General features: G+C 35.7%; 1 protein-coding gene across 2 annotated transcripts in view; it reads right to left on the bottom strand.

The window, feature by feature from the left end:
* The window catches only part of LOC122568996 (glutamate receptor ionotropic, kainate 2-like), a 78,639-nt gene that overhangs the window by 11,435 nt on the left and 46,446 nt on the right, over positions 1-20,758 (bottom strand). The window contains exons 3-5 of one of the 2 annotated variants that reach the window (XM_043729462.1): positions 11,144-11,299; positions 9,298-9,509; positions 4,890-5,189 (exon numbers count right to left, since the gene is read on the bottom strand). In XM_043729462.1, the coding sequence (XP_043585397.1) occupies positions 4,890-5,189; positions 9,298-9,509; positions 11,144-11,299 (668 nt within the window). Of the gene's footprint in view, positions 1-4,889; positions 5,190-9,297; positions 9,510-11,143; positions 11,300-20,758 lie in introns of those variants that run through there. The other variant, XM_043729541.1, reaches the window with a different exon arrangement.

Below are 20,758 nucleotides of genomic sequence, written 5' to 3' on the forward strand. Positions count from 1 at the left end.
GACATAGAACAAAAATTAGTCTAACGATTTAGCTTAAGTCTTACACTATTTTAGCTTAAGTTACACTCTTTCTTTGCAATCATGCGATATAAAAATTATTAGATCACAATCGACGTTTGTATATGGGCCAGAGAGCACTACAAAAAATCACAACAATTTCTAATACTAAATTTGCATTTATTAAATTACATTGAAAATTAATCTATACCGAAGTAAGAATTTTATTTGTCGTTTTAATTAAATATTTATAACGCAACTAAAAGAATACAATCTAACCAGAAATTTGTTTCATCCTCTAAATGTAACGAGTACATTAAAATTTCCTATAAATGCATAAACGTTCACGGTCTATTTATGACAAAAAGAATCTCGGTCAGTCCACTAACAGCGAAAATAATGGAGGTGATTAAAACCTGTGGTTCACCCTATATACTATGTTGCACGCAAATTATGTATAATTCCTAGCTTTAGTCGCGACATAATTTTAAAAAGTGTCAATTGCCAGCCGCGTCCCATTTTTACTTGGCGGCGGAGCCAAACCTCCAAATAGTGCGTCATCTATCTCGGCCAATTCACGCTGACCTCTGAAAACGCGATCCATCATAGTGTACACGCGTCTCAATGGGCTCGACCTGATTCGACGAGGAACGATCACTATACACCAGCAACCGTGAAATCTGGAATCTTAAGCGGACCAACGTTTGAACGGTCGTTCGCCTTGCTTCCTTGTTATCTCGGTGCAACAAGCGGGAAATAACTTGGGAACTCTGTGCTAACTATAAGAAGTGTGTCTGTAAACGGAGGCCAGACGTATCGCGGAAGTGCTCTGATGGTTTGTTGACTAACTGGTTTCTTTTTAGTAATTTTTGTTCGGAAAGTCGAGAAACTGTAGATAAACGCCTTTAAGCGATGCCTGGTTCTCGTATAGTGAAGTAATCAAGGATGTTGATCGAGGGTTCAATGCTGTGGGTGGAGAAATTATAAGAAAGAAATTATGAGAAGGTGATTATGATAAAAGATGAAGAGAATAAAATAAATTCTACGCATAGTTACAATTTGTAGTTATTAAATAAAAGATATTTATAAAGAAATACATTTTCTTCCTTTTTCATTTCTTTGCTTTCCTTTCGTTCTTTCCTTTCTCATTTCCTTCTTCCCTCCTTTACTTTTCTGTGCTTTCCTTTTCTTTCCTGCCCTATCTATTCCTTTTTTCTTTCTCTCCTTTCTCTTAATATTGGTCGATTCTCTTCCTTTCTGCAATTTCTTTCCTCCTTTCTTTCTTCTTGCCTTCAATTTATCTTTCGTTTCCTTTCTTATCATTCCTTCCTTTGCTTCCATTTTACACTGTTTTTCGTCGATAAAGAAAATTAGTTTTCATATCGCATGTACAAATAAATCCAGTTGTACCTCTGTACGATCGTATTTCGCCGAAATACAACTTTTTGGTCATAAAATTAATACATTTTTCGACAGGAGATGATTCTGTTATGTTTCTGTTCTATTGAGAAATGGCAAAATACGATATGAAATAGCGCGACTTGGGTCAGCTTCGTACTGACACTGTTACAATCTTGTTGTTACCAACCTTCTTGTTACGAAATGTAATAAGCTTTCCCGATACTGACACCAAGCTATCTACAATTACAAAGTTGTAATCTTCTCCGAAGTAATCAAGTCAATCCTTTCATTTCGTAAAAACAATTTAAATAAACTAGATTATTAAATTTAAATTAAATTAAATACCCGTCTAATAAAAAAACACTCGTTTCCAAAAGCTACCATTTAAACAAATTCTATCTGAAACAGTAATTTCAATTAAAATTCATAACTATGATTAAACTGAAATAAATAATTATCCAATAAAACGAACCATTACCCATGAAGCGCAGTGTATTTCAATAAATTCTCTCTGAAACCATTAATCTAAAGCGGTCAGAAGACAAACACGTTGTTGTTTAACTACATTCTCTGTGCTGTGTACAACCCTTCCCATTCCATTGAAACTATAATTAGAACATATTTGCTGACTCGTAAAGGTCGACCCTGCGGAGAAGGAGGAGAAGGTATTCAGGGTTATCGAAATCGTAGCATCGCATCGGGCCGGCAGATACAGTGACGTTGATGTGGGTCCACTTGGTGTCTCGGGTTTGGCTTTAACGCCGTTCAACGAGGTGTCTTCCACGAATTTCTCGACAGCCCGGACAAATATAGATGCATCGTGAAATTCCTCACGAAATCATACGACACGACACGCCTTTTTCCTTCTAGTGCTTCGCCCTCTGTATACACAGACAAATTTCGAATATTTGCGAACGCCAGAGAGGAGCGTCCCTACAACTTCTGTCGAACTGTCACCGTGATCAAAGTGCTTCATCTATAGCTTAAAGTCAGAACACGGCAATTTTAAAGAGGAACTAGAGAAAAATAACCGGAGGACGTGTTTGAATAAAAGTGAAAAGGAAGGCGAATTTTTGCTTATTTGAAATAGAAGAAGAGTAGTTTTGAGTAGAAGTATTGGAAGTAGAAGAAAATTTTGTTATTGTTCAGGGATGAAAATTTATCTCAAACAATTTTATATATAGATAGATGTAGTTTTATAGGGTGAATCACATAAAATGCCCTTTACGTTCAAGCTGTTCAGAGGTCATATTGATCAACTGCATAAATTTAAAGGTAGAGAATAGCGATAATCTTTTTAAGTATATTTCATAGTTTACGATTATTTATACCATTTCGTAAAGATTCACCTATTGATTTTAGGGAACGAAAGAGATGATTTGAAAATATTTAAAGACAATAAAAATATGAACTCCTATTATCTAAAAAATTGGCACTTACATATATCGTGTCAGTGATATGTATCGAACAATTCTTTTATCTAAATTACCTCCTAACCAAACCCCATGCATCACCTCCCACCATCCAACTTCATCAAACGTATCTCTAAAAAGACACAGCGCTAGTTTTCTTTTCCAGTCGAATTCCCCCGTAAATCGCACAAGTTCGCAACTTTGCCTGAAAGTTCGCATTGTCTTTAGATACATGCACAATTCGACAAAAGGGACGTTTCTACGCGTCTCCCGAAGGACGTCGATACGTTGTTCCGCTTTGGAACAAAAAAAAAAAGAAAACGCGGAATAAAGAAAGTAAGGAGGGTGAAAGAAGAAGAAGAAGAAGAAGAAGAAGAAAAAGAAGAAAAAGAATAAAATGGAGAAACGATATGCCTCGCGCGAAAACCCTCCACGCGACGCGAACGTCGTTATTTGTGGAGGTATTGTTACGTGCTCGATGGTAATGCCTCATAAAAAGCGTATTCCGCGGGAATGATGGCGAACGATGGAATGTTCAGACGGCACGCTATTACCGGCGTATCGCTGAAAACAATTACTCGCGGCGATTTACGGCTACGTTTAATAAAAAGCCTGGCGATTGTAACCAGCTAATGCAGTCACTACGCCAGGCGGTGAACGTGACCGCAACGCGTTTCATAGATTTATTAATGAAATTCCCTGGAAAAGGCCGCCATCAAAAATCCGCGTTCGATTCACGATTATCTCTGCCAATTGTCCGCGGTTCGGTGTCCAGAAAATCTTTAGGACACCAGTGACTGGATACGTGTCGATTTTGGATGAATAGACGAGATTATTGGCATTATTGGCTTGGTTGGAGTGAATTAACACATTTACTGCCCACTTCGATTAATTCCTACTCAATAAATCTTGTCCATGAAGCGAAAGTATTGTCATACGAACGTTCTACAGATGCGTGCCTAGCATATTCTTTTTCATTCCATATGTCGAGGATTGTAAACTTGAGGATTGTAATTTGGCTGTAAAACGAAGCCGTTTTTGCGTGCGTGAAATAAACCTAAGATCCGTGTAATGTTTTAACGACTAAATACAATCTTGCAAGAGTTATAACAATTAATAGAATAGAAATATTTCTAATTATTGGATAAGTCAATTTTTAAATGTATTTAAATTTCATAAAACGCGGAGTTCCCAACTTTTACACTGTCTACTCAGTTTCTGATTTAACGCGCTGTAGATTTTGTTGAATTATTTGAACAAATGGAACCGACGCGGGCGTTGTAGAATCTAAAATAAGCTCGCAAAACGCTCATTGTTCGAAGTCGTAAATCTCTCTCCATCGTCTAAACTTCGTTACCTCCAAATGCGGACAAATGAATTTTCCGAAACATATCCGTTGTTAAAAAACGAGACCACGAAACGTAGGATACGTATTTACAATTTCTTGTACGGATAAACAGAAAAGAGCAAAATGGTTTTGCGTATGTTCTGTTTAGTCGTTCGCGATCAGACACACTTTAAAACTATCGTATTAACTTACTCTAAAGTTAAACTTGTAATTAAGCATGTTCAAGAAAACTCATATAAGATTGGTGATAGTTATCAATCATTACCGATATTATCATAGATTTCAGAACAATTTGAAAACTTTTACATTTAATCCGAGGTTTTACTTTCACTATAAAAATGGATTTTTATCGATGTTGTAGAGACCGTTTTTAAACTCTATTACAACGAACAGACGATCTAACAAGGAACAAATTTTCTTCCACTTGTTATTTTATACTACGACTAACTATAGGAAGTCTACTTATCTTATAAAAAAGTGTAATAAATAAATAATAAATTTGATAAACTTACTGTTAATCCTGAAAAATCTTAATTTTCATTATGATAAATAAAAGCTTATGAGTAAATTTCTAAATCAAAATGCTCTCGGAACTTGATCTACGAAAGACTAATCAGCAACCCTACGTTATTCTACGACTAATTGTAGGTAGATTGGGTCGATCATTATGGAGAATAGTTACAAGTTTCTCGACAAGATCTACGCATATAAAGTAAAATGTGGTGTAATACCAGGTAAGTAATTAAGAAATTACAGTAGTCCGCCAGCAGCTTGACCTCCATCGCCTGATAGAGCACCTCGATGATGTTACTCGGCTTGACGTCGATAATCACGTTGCAGATGGACATTGCGCGAATCTCCTTCAGAACTGATCGATTATCCATCCCTTCGCTGAGTTTTTTTATCGTGATAGCGCTGTCTTTCGTTCGCTTGAGTGACAGAGCCTTTTGAATCCGCGATAAACCGTCGTTGTCTTCGTACACAGCCGCGAAAGAGTTCCATTTCATCGACTCGACCACGTCAGCGATCGCCTGGGGAAAATATTACGTATCCTTTACTGGGAATGATATTTGATTTCGGTCGGGTCAGTGTTATTTCCGATAGAACAGTTAATTTCGCACATGTGCTGCTGTTAAACGGTTATAGCAATCCTCTATAGCATGTACAATAGTGCACTTTTAATAGTACGCGTGCAGTTGTGCAAGTGAAATCATACAAATTTAACGAGATATAAGCAATGATGTAATTACAGCAGTAGAAATGCAATGCAGTAGAAGTGCAAGTGCGATATTATTGTACAAATATAACGCTTCAAATACAGCAGTGCAAATATGCGGGTATTTATAGAAATTTATATTTTTGGAAGCACAACCGAAGAGATGAAATCTGCGTAGAGATTTGTTTCACTCGTTAAATTTCGTAACGAATGTATTGATGCGTTTAAAAATCTTCCGAAAACGTATTCGCAGCCTAGCAATGATTAAAATGTAATGGTGAAGGTGCAGTAATGTAACAACGAAGTAAACGCAATATCGTAATTTTAATAGTGAAAATGCAACGATATAAGTATTTAAGAAATAACGATTCAGCTGCAAAAAATATACAGTAAAATCGCGATAGAGTATGTATTCGTGTTTCACTTTTTATTTTGTTTTTTTCAGTGAAACTGTGCGCTTTTTGCGCAACAGATGTAAAAAGGAACGCTATACTATTTTTTTCATTACATATACGATTCTATACGCGGAGTAGAAAAAAAAAAAAGATAGAAAAGCAAACGTGCAATTACGTTCCGTACCCTGAATATTCAAGTGTTACGAGAGTTTGACGTCACTTAGCATTCTATTCTAATTACCTGCTAAACTCTCGCGTTTTAATTACCTCTATGTTAAAAAAAAAATTGTTGCAATATGTTCGTGTATTATACGGAAGAAAAATGAAATAAAACTCCACATTTCTATTATACCGTAATTATCTTTTTGAATGGCTTAAAATAGCGAAAAAGCTTGAAAACTGGATTTAACTTGGTTAATTGTTCTACATTCACTTAGTATAATTTTGTTTTCTATCTTATGACAGATGATTCGAATATATTACGTACGAACATGCTTGATGTTTATAATTTGCTATTTAAATAGCAATCAAAGCTGCTAAATTGCTACAAATTTAAATAATTAATTAATTTTGATTTGTTTCAAGTATCCAATTGTGGAAAATTAAAATTTATATTATTATTGCTATTATTAAACGCTTTTATTACATATACACATATGATATATATTTTTATTATTTATTTATATTTTCAATGGCAACATCATCATTAACAATTAACGGATACACCGTGAAGCTGTTGCACGTGAAATGACCAATTACCTTCAAATGGTTTCACGTTTTATAGGAGGTAATTTTAAACTTCAGTATACTGTTAATTAATCTCATATCAATGATACTATGCTTTTATTCGACTTTTGAATGAAATATTTCTGCCATCTTCTTGGTCATTTCAATGATATTTACAACCCTAATTATGCGAGCTAGTATTAATTAAGCTAGATTAATTTAATATTACTAGCTTTTTATAAAATATTGCAAATTTGCCTATTTCCAAGAAGCTTATATCTTCGAATTTATCTATTCTCACTTTCAACAATTTCATATTGAAATACGTTTCTTAGCTACCAGGCACATAGAAACCAAGAAATCGACAAATATAGATTTAACACGTTTTTCCTGCGCGATCTCCAAATGAAATGTCAGAAACATTAGTTTTCCGTGAAAAATGAACGTAAATGTTCGAATTTGTGTTTAAACCTAGTAATTTGTCGGGTATTAGTTACATGCGGATCGTTGTCAGTCGAGGAAACGTCGAACCTCGCAATGTCTGCGATAAATTAACGAAACTACCGTCGAGTTTGTTTGAACAAGCGAAAATCCAACGAACGAAAATTCGGGCGTTCTTTTCTGTGGCAACTGTGTAAAAATGCCGCAAAAGGGGCATCACGATAACGAAACAAAAAAAAGAAAATATATATATATATCAAACAAAATAAAAGCCTTCAAAGGTTGCAAGGACCAGAGAGAATATTGAAATATTTTTACGCCTCTGGAGGGAAGAATTTTTTGTTAAAACCGTGATATTTCGCGATCAGCAACATATGGTTTGGGGAAGAATCAAAAAGGGAGAGCCGATGCATTTTGTAATGGTTTAAAAGTTCGTAATTATGGAGTTCAAATGTCACATGAATTTACGAAAATCTGGAAATATATATTTATATTTTATATTTATGAAACATTTTAATTTACGATTTGCTATGACTATATACAGTGATTCGTGGAAATATTTGAGTAATTACCGCAGAAAACTTTTATCGATATATACGTCATATATAATGAGATATAATTATATATCGGTTAATATATCGGTAAAATATGAAACCAATATAAAAATGTATATTTGAAATAAATACGTATTTCATACCTTCTATTCGCATTTGTTTCAAACTTTCCGAGTATGGTCGTGATAGTGACGTAGATGAGACATTACAGAACTAACGAGATTTCAAAATGTTTTATACTGCAGATATGAAACATTCATAGAAAGTTTCTCTACCTAAATGCTCAAACACTTCTGTCAGTGAATGTATCTTCAAAAACGGGAAAAAACTTAAGAAGCAGGCAATAAATTTGTTGCTTCCATAAATATTATCATATCGTACAATTCATTAAACGATTCCTTTATTTCCTAAAGATTAATCGCCGTTAATATTCTTAGCCGCGAACTGTCGTAAGCCGTTTATTGTTCATCGATATATGTATAATATTAATTGCTGCCCTTTTCTCCGGCACAAGACTTTTTATACGTTTCATGCGTTTAACATTTCCTTTATAATTCCTTATCCCGTTTTTTCTTTCCGGCATATCGATGCATATTTTTGCATAAAGCGTGAGCACCAACGTACTGTATCAACTACCATGAGATATAAATTTAACCAACCTCGTATACATACAGGGGCAGGAACTGCGCTTAAAAAAATTTTAATTGCGCCATAAAGATAAAGAAATGTTAAATAATCCTTTACGCTTGTCACGCACGTTCGTCGACAATTTTAATTAGACTTAATCGGTGAACCCCGTTTGATTCGTATCAACCCGCGTTCGTTTGTTTTTCCGACGCTATGTCCATGAAAAGATCGGCAGAATAAAAACTCATCCGGCGTCGTTAGCCGAAGTTTGGTCTTTGATCGTGCTCATTAGCTTCGACTAGCCGGTTTAATGCACCAGCTACTTCAATCCCGCTCGATTTGCCTCATTAAACGAGTAATTTAAAATGCATCGAAACGCCACCAACGCCCTGGTGCTCGCCCATTTCGCTGCCTTCTCTTCACCCCATCATTTTTTCTTTCATTGGTTTTACTTTCCGGATCGTTCCTGTCGCGTCGCGTCACCAGATAAAAGTGACGCGGTGAAAGTTTCCATATATATATATACAGTGTGTTAGAAAATGTGGGTGATACTTAAAATTTAGAACGTGTGGCTCTAAAAGACGAGGTAAGATGCACAAGATTGTCGATCGAAGCTTATTTTACAAAATACGTGTAAGTTACAGTTTACAAGTTAGTTTTGTACGAGAAACACTTTCGTGACAGTGCGAGTCAATGAATCAGCTGACGAATCTTTATTCCTATTTTACTCACATTTTATATTTTTTTCTCAAATTATGTTGATACCTCACGTATTATGTTGTAATTACACTGTGTAACAGGCATCGTACAAATACTTGTTACATATATTAGAAAGGGCGTTATTTGAATATCGATTCGTGTCTGAAGTCGTAAAAACCTTGTCTAATTAGTCAGGTTACTTGAATCCAAATGACTTGATATCAAGTGACATGTCAAATGAGAAGAAGAATAGAAAATTGGAAGGATATTTGAGGACAACTAACTAACAGATTTATGCTCGAGTTGCTTAAATTCAGATAATTTAACTAATCTTAACGAAGTTTAACTTGCAAATTTAGATGAAAAATAATAATCGATGTCAAATTCATTTTAATTAATTCTTCGACGAAAATATGTTCCACGTCATGAGACAGCAATTAACTTCAGCCCTTCTGACGCCAACACTTCGATTTTCGCTTACCTTGCTAACCATGTTGCTGTCAGGGAACACGTTGATCGTCATCGGTGTCGGGTTCTTCGGTTCTTGGCCTTCCTGCAGCTCCTCGTTCTGTCGCCAGAAATAGTCCATGTGCGGCACGTCGAACCGTGCCGCGATGCTTGCGACAATTCCGTAAGTGTACGAACTCGAAGGACCGAAGATTGCTGCCACACCCTCCTCCAAAAGCTCACAGGCTGCAATGTTAAAGCGTGTTACCTCGGCTTGTCCGGTTCACCAAATTGCATCTTGTAAAGTGCACGAACGAGGCTATCTTGGAATTGGCTGCGGGACGAAGACCACTACGTAAGTTGCTATTCGAGGGAACGCGATAACCATGATGCTCGAGATTTGATAAATTTTGATCAGGTTAAATCCTGGTCGTTTCAAGAGTATGCGTAGAAATTTTACATTTTGTAAGCACGGCACAAAAATGAGGAAAAAATAAAATAATGGTAGAAAACAAAATAAGGGTAATATTATTATACTGAATATATGAATTTTAATAATTTCCTAATTATCTTTAAGACTCGATTCATTTTCTATCTTAATAGCGTAACATTTATAAATGACGTTTTTTATACAATACTTTTAGAATCCACTGAATTTTGTTAAGAAACATGAAATACACTGAAACTTTTGGTCCTAATTCAATGACTTTGAAAATGTGTATAATTTCAAACGAAAGTTAATTAATATCTTATTCTTCAAGTTCTTCGATATAAAAAGAGCAGTGCTCGATAGATACGATCGTATTAAAAATAATCTTATTACGCGCTTCAATTTCAAGGAGACAACAAAAAAGAGAGAAACTATTTAAATATCGAGTTGCATCGCGAGGCACAGACGTCCAATTACGCTTTATTATCGCTCCACCTCTCGATCAGTTCTCATCGCGACAGGATTTAACGTGAAATTTATCGCGTCGATCGGATTCGAGGAGTTCGATCGCAAGAAAATCGTAGACTATCTTACTCGTTAGATTCTGTTCGTTTAGCATCGAAATGCTCGTCGCGTTTCCTTTGCAATTAACTGGAATTAAACGTTTAAATTTCTCGCGATCGATCGGTCGTATATGTTCGCTTGTTAATTGGTTCATTAGCAGCTTTGAATCTTTCTACTCAGCTGATTTTGTCACGCGGCCATCTCGAATGTAAACTAAAAACGATTCGTAGTAAATGTACTTCCATTTAAAAGTCTTTCTATTGGGACAGTTACTATAAAGCATGACTCATAATATGTGGTTGAAATCAGGGAGATTCCATATGACTTGAAATAAGGCAAAAATCGAGAGTAATGAAATTCGTTTGGAGACTCAGTTTGTGAAAAAATCGAGTTTGAAACTTCAAATTTTAGTATATGCGAATTTAACTAATCTCCAATTGAGTAGGAGTGACTATTTGATAGCAAGTAGTTCTATATACGAAAATATTTGTACCAAATTTAATTACTTTATTTGACAATAAAGAAAATATTTGATGCGAAATTGTGTAATTAAAAATTTGTACCTTACGAGAAATACAAAGTTTCATTAGTCCTTTGAATTTTTATGTTTCAATAGTGTTTTAATCGTAGAGTATACATTTAATATTGAAATAAATCAATATAAACTAAATACTCTATTAAAGAAATAGCTAAAAACTTATCAGTTCGTGTGCATAATTATTAGAAAATTCTTGATCTAATTTGATTTAATTTAATTTTTTCGTCAATTTCCTATTTCTTTAAACAGCGTAGGTGAACGGAGATTAGGAAATACCTATGAACAGTATGAGTAGTATGTGCATATATATACATATATGTACATATATATATGAGTATTCATACAAACCAGCAGCAGCGGTCCTGAAGCTGTCGGTATTAACCTCTACCTGCTTTATGATGGACTCCAGCTCGAATGCGGGTGCGACGTGCTCGAATTTCGTCTTGTATATCGCCGATTGAAACGCAGCTATGTGCTCCTCATCGCCTGCATGAAAGATTGCACCTGACAACAACAGAAAACGTGACGTATCATCCGACCATTTTACCGGAGTCATTACTGGCAGATTATAAAGTCTTTTTTTTTTTTTTAATTTCGGAGAGATTGGACAAGTATAAGATTTTAAAGAAATAACATAATTTCAGAACAATGTTTACCGTTTAATATTTCTAAAGATCACTGTGAGATTACCGCTCTAGTTTGTCAGCCTGTTGGTATCTTGGTGAATATAAAGTGCGAATCTTGTTGCGTCTCAGGGACTGTTATTCGGGCGTTGTTTATAAATAGCATAAAGGAAACTGGGTGGATTGTGGTTTTATTTCAATTATGAGCTTCTTAGAAATTAAATTTTCGCTGTGAGAGAAGTGGCTGAGAACGAAATTTTTCAGTGAACATATATCTTTACAATTGTGAGGAACAAAATGAAAAGTAGAGTAGCCGTAAAGTAGGTTAACTAGAACATCAAATTTTACGATACCGTAATTCTGCAGTTCGCAATTCGATTCCCAGTTTTGCATCCGTATATCAGCCATCTGACAATTACGAACTTTTGAAGTAGACGCGATGAACGTCGAAAACAATTCAATCAAAGGCAGAGCAATCGACTCACGTCAGGATGATCAGTACGAATCGAAGGACAATGGAATTGATTGTTTCGTGAATGGTATATTAATATTCCATGAATAGCAAGATCGATTTCTCTTCAATTATCAAAAGTGTTTCGATTACCTGTATTGATTGTGAATTATGGGAATTCGATAAATCATAGAATGCAGCAAAGTTATAGCAGTTGAAAAATCGACAATCCTCTTAACGAAACTCACAGTTAGCAACCCTTTAATATTGCCACGTAGCGTAAATACAATTTTACACGTCATACAAACGTGTCCTTCCACTTCGTTCAAATTCAGCAAACTAGAGTGACGAAAAATCAAGTTGCCTGCATTTACATTTGATCGGAAGTCGCTGGCAGGAAAAGGTCCCCAACCCTCGTCTGACAAAGCCGACGTCGACGTTTCTAATTAAATTCCGGCAGCGTGAAACACGGGATCGTTTCGTGGCGACACGAACGAATTTTCATTCGACGAAACACCGGGAAACGATCGCTTTCTCTCGCAAGCGTTTCGACGTCGTTTCAGCCGAGGAAGACGACGACGACGACGACGACGACGACGACGACGACTTTCGAACTCGCTCGAGCGTGCCGGCGAAAGATTGGTCGAGATCGCGATGGAAGGCAGAAGCTTCGACGAGATTGGACAATTTCTCGCCGGTGAAATCGCTTTCTTCCGGTAGAAATTCAACGACGTGCGAGCGAACGCCAATAAAAGAAACAGAAGTTTGAATTTATCCCGCCCGGCTGCTCGAGATCTACGGCTAATTCGTGTTAAATCGTTCCTCGTGGTTTCGATCACGTTGTTTGCTATTACCTCGTGTCTCGAGATTTCCTGTTTTCAAGTGAAAGGTAATCGATACAAAAGGATTTGGGAAATTTTCTGTGAAAATACAGGAGAATGATTGTAGTCCCTTGACAGGGTATTAAAATGACGAAGAATTTCGAACGAGCGATTTAGAAAACATTTCTTTACGCCGAAGATTCATACATTTCTAGCATCGGATGTAAATGAAAAATACGTATTGTTAACTTTTTATAGGAATAATTGTGTCGCGTATGATGATGTTTAAGATGTGAAATTTATACGACTATATCTGACTACTTGCTCGGGCTACAGTCTTGTCTAACCTTTTCATAATCATTTTCTCGGGTTGCGAGAGTTGAAACGTACAGATTGTAAAAGGATTAAAATAATATATTTAAAATTTCAAATGAGAGAATAATTCTTAAAGATATTAATAAATTCTCATTTATTTCTAAGATTTGTTTGGATTTAGAGCATAGTAGATAATCTGTTAGATAATCAGGTACATCAGGTAACAAAAACATAAACTTTCAGGACAATGTAATATCTCAATCGATACGATCCAACTCTTTCTTCAGTCATAAAAAAAAAGAAAAAAGAAACTAAAAATGTTGAACAATCTTTAAGAACATGTGTACGAACGACAAGAACAACGAATATTAAACATCGCTAGGATTATTCTAGTATCTACATTGGAGTAACTTACGAAAAATTGTATAAATGTGATAATTCGAACGCTGTAATATTTCAGCAAAATTTCAGTAGCCTGCGATTCCTATTACGTTAGCGAGTAAATCGCATTAAAAGTATTACGCGTCAGCAAGTACAAGTGGAAGCACGCGTCAACGCGGATTTTCGCGGTAAAAAGTCAGAACGCGTAGTTTTCACGAAATAATTCAAACAGATGCTCAGTTACATGCCTTCTGTTTTAAAACGAGATTGCAATATTGAATTCTGAATTACGTATTGTAGTTCGATATATTTTCATCGTTCTCTCATTCACATTCGATGACTGATCAGTTTGAAGCGTATAAAATTTTCGTAACAAAATAACGTTCACAAAGGACCAGATCAATTGCCTGTGTGTATCTTTTGTTTCATAGTGGCGCCGAATAAATTCGTAGAAAGCATTCGAGATTGAAGGGATACGAAAAATACAGTGGAATGTCAAAAAGAAACGTAGCGACCAAATATTTTCGACGAAATATCAGTCGTTAATTCGAATCATTTAATGTTTCCACATCGAACCAGACAAATTTCTACATGCATAACACTCAGATAAATCTCGTTTCATTAAATATTTTCGATTAAAACGAATTTATTAAGCCCTTTTTTTTGTTTCGTTATTTGCTGTTTTGCTATGATTGTCACGGTGTTCCGATTGAAATTCTCGCGCAACCGATACCAACTTTAATCGAAGCACCTACAGGCTTGATGAAAAATTCTGTATAAAAGAAAAACGGTGCCACTGCGTCGATATCGGTCTTCGAAACGCGCTCATTCGTGTTTCACGAATTTCGAAAATACTTTAACGCTGATACATTTTTTACAGGCGATCAATTTTTGATATACAGTCTTGTCTACAGATATTAAAACATTTACTGGTTTCATACGACGATTAATTTTTATATGTCGATTCTGATAGTACTGTAACCCAATTTGCGTTGCGAAAGTTTCAACTGAATTTGTTCAATAAATCTAAATGTGTATGTAAAATAGTTTAAAACGTGTATGGTCGAATAGTAACAAATATCATAATAATACGAATACTAAAATTAATTAAAAGCGGTGATCAACAGATAACAAGTATAGGCAAAAGATTAATTTTATCATATCAGAAACCGATGAAATTAATTATTATTGTAATATTGAATACGGGTTTTGTACAATTTAACGTTCCGGAAATGACCCAAATTCTTAAACCCTTCAATAATTTCCTCTAATGAATTTTTAAATTTACTTCAATTTTCGTGAACCTATCGCTACGATACGTCATGCGATCGTCTGCATAATTTTTTCTACTTTTCACGCATAATTTTATGCAAATCCACCGACGAAGAATATCGATAACAAGCAGTATACGTCGGTTTCACGGTCGAAACTATGTCCCATAGGAACGTTCGAAATCTATTGACGTTAATAATAAACGCGACGTTTAATGCATATTTTGTCATGCTAATTATATATTTGACATGTTACTCGATTGTTATGCACGCCCGCACGATCTCACGAGTATATAGAATAGGTTTGGTAAACGGGATCTCGACATCAGTCATGAAGATAATTTCAATCATTCAGCTAATACAGGATTACGCAGCGAACCCATCAACCAGTGGTCAAACCTGACTGACTGGCAGCCCACTACATGTCCAGTTTCATATCGATACTTAGACACAGACTCCATAATCTCCGGCCAACTGTGGTGATTCGACGCCCATGATGGGATTACGCCGACAATAATGGCTCCTGATTGTCGTGAAATCAATAAGTGCTGGTGGATTGCCGCGTTTAGTGTTCCCGGCAATATTGTTTCTACAAGAAGAATCGTTAAAATTCGATATTCTATCGGGTTTCGAAATAGAAGGCGAATTGAATGTCAGTCGATTGAGAATTCTCCGATGTAATATGTGGCCATTTATATGCGGCAAATCATGCGGTAGAAATTCGTAAAAATTGTAATGATCGCGATAGAGAGAACGATGAAAAGTACGGAGATAAATTGAAACGAAAATGATTTTCGGTTATCGCTAGATCGTTACATAAAAATGTGAGATGAAAGCGAGCGAGAGTTGATACGATTATTTTTATGATAACTCGATCTTTATCTTGTGTTACGTGCGCAAATAAAAATTGCACCAATAGAACGTAGTTATATATAGCGATAGAACAAGCATCTTGAAACAATTTTGTGCATTTCCCTTTACCGGCTTATCCGCTTTGACCGTCATGTTTCTTTTCTCTTATCTTGTACTTAACATGCATAGAAATTTCGACGATGAATGTTGATATTCAAAACAGGGTGCCGTGTTTGTTCTTTCCTTTTGGTGATGCCACGGCACGTGGGTTCGATGTAATCTGATTTCCATGAGATTAAAGGCGTTGCAAGGAGCATGACGAATCGAAAACCTGGATACAATCTGTCTCAATTTGCTGGGTTAACATTGCGTTCCTGAGTCATATGGCGCCGTAAATTCGAGCCTGTGACACGAGGATGGTGAATGGCCTGGTATATTGCGAATCAATGGAACGTGATGCTTCTTCGTTTAACGAACTAGACATTTACCGTACTATCATTAGAGAGAAAAAGATGGAGGAGAATTAATTAACGCTTATTAAATTTCACAGTAAATGATGTAAGGATTTTATTTATTAAACAACCCAAACCGATATCGTTTATTATGATAATTTGAAGGTGTAAAAGTATAATAACATAGTAGAGCAAACAATAAAAATATCATTTACAATAAACAATTGCATCAAATTCCCGACAACTATTCCTATCGCTGTGAAAATAGATACGAATTATTGTATGTATTACAATAGCGTAATCATTTCTTATAAAATTATTATTTATCTCCTATTTCCTCAACAACTTTGGTCTTTACATTATATCATGAGAAATTTATTATTCTACTCCAACGTTAATCTGTCATTTTACGTATACGATGCTACGTACACGATATTGACTTTCTGCATGTTACACTCATTGTTTGATCACATACACTTCAATTAGCTGCGACACTAACATGTTATATCAAACTGGTTAATGCATCATGTCTTCTTGAAGTTCTCCGTTATCAATGCCTTACTTGAAGCCTCGACACACAATCACTTAAAACTAATTTATTATAAATTAAATGAAACCCAGAGATTGATCGACAATGAGAAATAACTTGAATAGCTTCTAAAATTAATTTCAAGAAATTGTAGGAAAATAAGTAACGCATGGATTCATCGCGAAAAAATTTGTCCAACTTTGCAACATCCATTTTCAATACAATTAATTATGATGGGCAAAAGAAAGATTATTTTCTTCATAATAATCTTCATGCGCTTCTTTAGGTGCTATAGCTACGAATATACATAATTGTTTATTATTCCTAATGTAATATCGCGCGGAATATATTATTATATTCTGATATTTATGATTTATTTAGAATGAATGGATTGTACAGATGTTGATTAGACAGAAGAACGATGGTTGTTTAACATGAACTAATCACAATAACGCGCTATAATCTAGACAACTCTTCATTTGCAACTCTCGCTACAACGGATCCAACGTTCTCTCTCACGCGGATCACACTCTCTGGACAACGCTAGCAACACTATCTCGACAACGTAACTCGCACTCTCTGACTTCTCGATTCACACCCTCTGGCTTTTCCACTGACACTGACTGTTCCAGCATCCCTTTGCCTTTTCTTAGGCTCACCACGCACGTGTTCCGCAACCGCTTGTGGCCAAGGTCACATAGGCCTTTTTTTCGAAACTGTTCGATTGACGGACCGACGACACTTTGATGGGCCCAACGGCGCCTCGGTTCTCGCGACATTGCTTATGATTCACTGGATATCTCTTAGGCCCTTTTCCAGGATACTACACTAATTAGATATAGTTTCTGGTGCATTTTTAGATAAATAAATTGATAGATGGTAATCATAAACGTTGCTTATAATCGCAGAATGGTACATATGACTTCTAGATACCATGTACACTTTTTTCACGAAGTGTTACAAATTATTGCAATTTATTTTGAATTTACAATAAATACTGGACCTTCATCTGATTTTTAACTCACCATGGAAACTATTTTTTGAAAATTCATTAACCGTTTTAAAGCACTATTACCATTTTTTGATAAAAAAAAATACTACACAGTACATCTTTATCATCCTTATAAATATGTTAAATATTATAAACTCATTACGAGAGCGATTAATGAAAGTAACAACCCCTAAATCTACAATCTAAACACGGTCGAAATTATTATGCAACCCAATTAATTGTCAGAATGAGTTAATTAGCATTTATTTACACCGGTGCGGTGTGGCGCGTTGGAAACACACCGCGGACCGACCAAAGCATAGGAAGAGGCTCAGCAAATTCAACTGCTCGTATTTCGAGCCGATATGTCGGTCGTTTCGCACGACTAGAACCTAAATACTGTCGGTATTACACGGAAGAAAGGATGGTCGCGTGGTTGCGGATAAATCCAGATTTTCGACGATTAGAAACAGTCGACGACCAGGACGAGACGCAACGACCAAGCTGCATACTGGTTCTACGATAAATGTGAACTTACTGGAACGTCTTAACGTCTCGGAAATTGTTCTCCAGCAGCTGTGGTCAACCAAGGAACGAGCAGTGCTACAGGCGAATTGTAATTGTAGTCGTACAGTGCACATAAGATAACGTGAGTAGACGGGACAGAGTCTCTTCGAATGAATAAAATACATCGTTCTTTGCATTGGATTGGCAACTACGTGATTGCAGATTTTGTCATTAGGTGGTAATGTGATGGTAATTAGGTGGTCGCAATCACTTAGTTGTCAGCCCAATACGTGTCTAATGAACACAAGCGACAAGTGACAAATTTTTTATGTGGGAAGCTTCGTTTGTCGTTAATATCCGATGCGCTGATACAAGACTGTTAAAAAGTTGTAAATGTTCTTCATCTTCTTATTATGCATCGTTGAACAGTAATTTGTCAACTAGGAACACTAGTGGATTGATAAATTACAAGTTACAGGTAATAGACTTTATTGTTAGTATTTTACAATTTTATATCGAATAAGATAATTAGATAACTTGTTGTTCGCAAAATTTACTATGAAATTACAGTTTGTTATATCATTAAATTTGTTACCGTGTAATGCAAGGAGATTCTTTAATACTTATATTTTGTAACTTGAGACTTCTAGACAAGAGGTTTCATAGACAAAGAGTACTCGTATCTATTATTTCTATCGTGATTCCCTTCGGGAAATCATTACGAATAATTTACGATAACGAAATATCTACCGTTTGATAGTAAATTGAATTTTCCTGAAGACTATCCGAATAGCGCATCAAACGAAATCATTTTTTATGGATTCGCATTAAATTCTACACGTGCTCGATGCTTTGGGTGGATATCAGTCGAACGAACGTATCGTTCAGTGATCGATCATTCGCTTTTTCTTCTCTCACTCTTTTATTTCGCTGAACCTACTCCATTCGCCTTAATTCCATTACGATTGATCCAGAATCGATCTTGAATCGATTAATTTCGACCTTGGATCAATCGGCGATATATCCTGTCTGAGCGTGCAGATATTTTCGTAATGAGAAACTCGATAAAATTTCGTCGAATTCATGTAAAATTTCGCTATGGATAATTGAAACGATAACTTGGATAAATTAAATACAATCGACTGATGGAGAAACATCGTTCGTCGAAACAGACCGAACAATAAATAATGAAAGTTAATAATATGTGTGAAATTTCGCCAACGAAGCATGTGAATTTAATTAAAACGCTGTTATTTTTTCGCTCTTCTCTTGATATCAATATATAATGATCGGTTATGAACGAATACATGAAACGCGATAGAAAATTCGATTGGTTGGTCGTCGAGCGCTTTTAATTTATTAAAACGGAATGTTTTTACTAAATTAATTCGTTAAAACACTGCCGGAACGTGATGGCTTTAAAATTTTAGCTTCTTTAATATATTTTCGACCGAACCGGAGATTGCTGTAAATATTTGATGAACTGGAATTATAATTCATACAATTCCCATTCTATTGTTAAATACCGAGATTCTCAGCCGTGTGTGAATTAAATAACAAATTGTTAATTTACATGACATATCAAACTTTACAAGAGGACAAAAGGAAGAATATTCACAAGGAAAATAAAATGATAATCCGGATAATGCGGAATTAATTGAATTCCGAAATTATTCTGAAAAATGTGACTCAGCGTGTTCTTCCACTATATATAGTCTCTACACGTATAGTCGGTTTGTCTTTCAAAATAGAAATAGTACCTTCTCGAGATTCGATTGTCTCAAATATCAATGCGCAAGTACTTTGCTCTGGAGTTTGAAATCCGCTTGTACAATATAATCTGAATACTTTGCAAATATAGAAAATAAAACATCACCTCTTATGAATAAGGGCAACTCCCCCGTCGAACGTATTAACGACTTTTATCTTTATTTTGAACATTAATAACAAAGAAAAATCGGCAGAAAATTGATTTTTGCAGAATAAAGAGAGAACAATGGTGGTCTTTGGAACCACAATATCCCGAGGCAAACGTGAATTTCATTCACTGTTCCGTTTGACCCGTCTGCTCGCAAAACGAGCCGTGGCACCTCGAAACTTTTCCATTCGAAGGCGAGGCGTTTGCAAGCGCCGCCACCGTAATCGAAAACGGAGCGGCGGCTGATCGATTTGCACCCTTTGTCTTCCCTATACTTTTGCCAGGCGAAACTTTCATCTCCTATCGCGTGATAAAAGTTCGGTCCAGCGACGGGCGATATGGAAAATCGATGTTGCGAACGTGACGTGTATTCGGTTGGGAAAAATCGACTAGGAACCCCAACCGATGCACCTGTCGAGGACTGACGCCGTTCAACAGGTCTTACGAAAATTATCCTCCGTGTCAGTCAAACTTTTTTGCAATTATGAACGTTGCTCCGTATCTCCTTGATATTCTCTTGGTTAGAGTGTAATTTAGACGAATTAAATTCGAAATTTGACGAGGGAGTGTTAAAGAAAGAGATCGGGAAATCGTCCATAAATATGTATTAGGATAGCTATTGATTTCATACGAAAAGCGATAGTCTAAATTAACTCATAGGATTTTTGTTTTAATATTATAGATACGTAATGATATCGTCATAATGTTATTATTTGTAATCACTGCAAATAGTAATTTTTCTATCACGCTTACGCTGAATAACAATAAATCTCTCGTTTCATTTTATTAACTTTTAATTGGAAATATGTTAAAACAAGTTAGAATAGTCATTGTTATTTAAGATGAATGCAC

This window comes from Bombus pyrosoma, linkage group LG1, assembly GCF_014825855.1.
Source record: "Bombus pyrosoma isolate SC7728 linkage group LG1, ASM1482585v1, whole genome shotgun sequence".
NCBI classification, from domain to species: domain Eukaryota; kingdom Metazoa; phylum Arthropoda; class Insecta; order Hymenoptera; family Apidae; genus Bombus; species Bombus pyrosoma.